The sequence below is a fragment of the Loxodonta africana genome, chromosome 21 (assembly GCF_030014295.1).
Source record: "Loxodonta africana isolate mLoxAfr1 chromosome 21, mLoxAfr1.hap2, whole genome shotgun sequence".
NCBI lineage: Eukaryota > Metazoa > Chordata > Mammalia > Proboscidea > Elephantidae > Loxodonta > Loxodonta africana.
Window position 1 is genome coordinate 24,370,853 of NC_087362.1, and position 3,218 is coordinate 24,374,070.

The 3,218-nt window shown below is 43.4% G+C and overlaps 1 gene segment (V, D, J or C); it reads left to right on the plus strand.

The window, feature by feature from the left end:
- Positions 1 to 1,739: 1,739 nt before the first annotated feature.
- Positions 1,740 to 2,509, plus strand: LOC135228347 (immunoglobulin heavy variable 1-69D-like). The segment is given in 2 exon segments: positions 1,740 to 1,869; positions 1,955 to 2,509. Coding segments are annotated over 2 exon segments (456 nt in total).
- Positions 2,510 to 3,218: the final 709 nt, after the last annotated feature.

The window sequence follows — 3,218 nt, forward strand, 5'->3', positions numbered from 1 at the left end:
AGCAAAGATGTCACTTAGAGGACTAAGGTGTTCCTAAGCCAAGCCCTGACATTTTCAGTCACATCATATGCACGTCAGAGGTGGACAGTGAATAAACAAGATCGAAGAAGCATTGATGTCTTTGAAATGTGGTATTGGAAAAGAATAACAAATATGCCATGACCTGGCAGAAGAACAAACAAGTTCTGTCTAGGAAGAAGTACTTCCAGAATGTTCTTGGTAAGCGAAGATGGAGAGACTTTGTCCCTTTCTTTGGACATGTTATCAGGAGGAAACAGTCCATAGAGAAGGATATCATTTGGTTAAGCTATAGGGTCATCGAAAAAGAGGGAGACCTTCAACGAGATGGATTGGCAGAATGGTTGCAACAGTGAGCTCTAACATAGCAACAATTGTGAGGATGGCACAGTACCAGGCAGTGTTTTGTTTTGTCGCACATAGCGCCCCTATGAGTCCAAACATGACAGTGGCATCTAACAACAACCACAACAACAAATTTTATTGGGAGTATTAAACTAATTTAATTAGGTAATGATGACCAGGGTTATAAGTAGAATTTCTAGCGTTTATACCCATGTTATGTTAATAGTCCAGGAATGGTACTAGTAGTTTGCCATTGGCTACTAACCTAAAGACTGGAAGTTCAAACCTACCTGGCAACACAAGAGAAGAAAGTTCTAGGCATCTGCTTCTCTAAAGATTACAAACCAAGAAAACTCTATGAATAAATTCTACTCTTTAACACATGGTGTCACCTTCAGTTGGAATTGACTTGATGGTAATGGGTGTGTTTGTTGGTTTTTATAAATGTCTTCACAGTGATGATCAGAAGAGAGGATTTTGTCATTAATTCAGTGGGTCTGGTAGTTTGGGAGACACACAATCCCAGGAATAAGACACTCAGGTGTCAAGCCCAAGTGATACTACCTGGGAGGATGTGTGAGAGGCAGGTGCTATGTCAGAGTTTGTGGCAGGTGTACGGAATTAAGTTGATCAGAAATCAATTAATATAGATGAGAAGGATGGAAGTCATCTAAAATGCATAAAATCTGTGAGAAATTATACTATGTGGGATATGAGAATGAGACCAGTGTTATTAAATATGAAGTCGTGGAAAGGTTTCTGAACTGTGACTTTCACAATTTCTATTATCGGTGACGTCAGAAACAGATCCCTGTATCACTAATCACAGGGATGGTCTGAAAACAAAAAGTCTTCTTACTGAACAGCCTGGGTGCTCAGGAGAATCACACAAGTGCTTGGAGACATTGTCCTAGGAGTGAGGAGCAGATTTCAGTGCTGCCTAGGAACCTGCTGAACACTCACATTGGACAACGGTTCTTCTCTGAGTTACCCTTCACCTGTGCTTGGTGCCTGAAGGACCATAATGAAGTCAACCCACCTGGTCAGCATCACAGCCTGTGATGGACTCCAGAAAAGTTCCATGTAGTCTACACCATGTAAAACAGTGGTCACAAGGAAAGGCAGACCTGTGGGTGTTGCATCCCTAAGTGTTAAGAGCTCTGTTTGTGCAGTGTATGTGGTTAACACAAAATTAACAAGTACTCAGTAAAAAGACACATACATCTACAAGGATTAAGACTTGCACCCTCAGCATTGTGGAGTTGTGCGGTCTCTGTGTCTTCTATCTTCTCCTTCTTAGGCTAAGCCAGATACTGAGCTATGAATTATTCATCCTGTTGAATATGCAAACAATCTGGGGTCTGTTGAGTTAAATGGGGATATGTCTGTGTCCTCCACAGCATCAGCCAATAACCACATCCTTCTCATACAGAAGTTCCTGAGAACATAGCTCCCTCATCATGGATTGGAGCTGGACAATCCTCTTCTTGGCGGCAGTAACTACAGGTAAGATAGCCCGCAGGTCCAGGATTGAGGAGGGGGCTGCAACTGCTTAATAGATATTATGTCCACCTGTGTCTGCTCTCCACAGGTGTCCACTCTGAGGTCCAGCTGGAGCAGTCTGGGGCTGAAGTGAAGAAGCCGGGGGCATCAGTGAAGATCTCCTGCAAGGTTTCCGGGGGCGATTTCAGCAGCTACTACTACTCTATCGGCTGGGTGCGGCAGGCCTCCGGGCAAGGGCTTGAGTGGATTGGAGGATATAATTCAGGTGATGGTGAAGCAAAGTACTCACAGAAATTCCAGGGGAGAGTCACCATCACCAGCGACGAATCCACGAACACAGCCTATATGGAGTTGAGTAGTCTGAGCTCTGAGGATACAGCTGTGTATTACTGTGCAATCACACAGTGTGATAACCACATCCTGACTGTGTCAGAAACCCCGAAGAAGGAAGCAGCTACGTCGGAAGGAGGCAGGAGATTACAGGGAAAATTTGGGTGACAATTTTGTAAATTTCCAGCCTTTTTTAGCTATTGAGAGCTCTTTTAGTTTGACTCCCATCGTTTGCCATACATTTACTGAGTTATTTATTTCCATGACCCAGGCACTCGTTGGAAAATAAACAAAATTATCAACTAGATAGCAGTGCTTACGTGTAGGTACTTTTGCCTTTAATTTTACAGATTGCCTCCATTTCCAAAGTTACTTAGGTTAGCACATTTCCCCCTACCCTCTTCCGTGAGTTCTTTCACAAATTTGTAATATCACGAATTTTTTTAGACAATCTGAATTCCGTCCTGACATCTTAAAATTATATGTATTAAAAAAACACTTTGTCGTCGAGTCAATTCCAAATCATACTGATCCTAGAGGACAGGGTTTTACTGCCCCATAGGGTTTCCAAGGAGCACCTGGTGAATTCAAACGGCCAACCTTTTTTTTTTTTTTTTTAATTTTTATTGTGGTTTAAGTGAAAGTTTACAAATGAAGTTAGTGTCTCACACAAAAACTTATATACACCTTGCTACATACTCCCACTTGCTCTCCCCCTAACGAGACAGCCCGCTCCCTCCCTCCACTCTCTCTTTTAGTGTCCATTTCGCCAGCTTCTAACCCCCTCTACCCTCTCATCTCCCCTCCAGGGAGGAGACGCTAACATAGTCTCAACTGTCCACTTGATCCACGAAGGTCACTCCTCACCAGCATCCCTCTGCAACCCACGTCCAGTCCAATCCTTGTCTGAAGAGTTGGCTTTGGGAATGGTTCCTGTCCTGGGCCAACAGAAAGTCTGGGGGCTGTGACCACCAGGGCCCTTCTAGTCTCAGTCAGACCATTAAGTCTGTTTTTTTATGAGA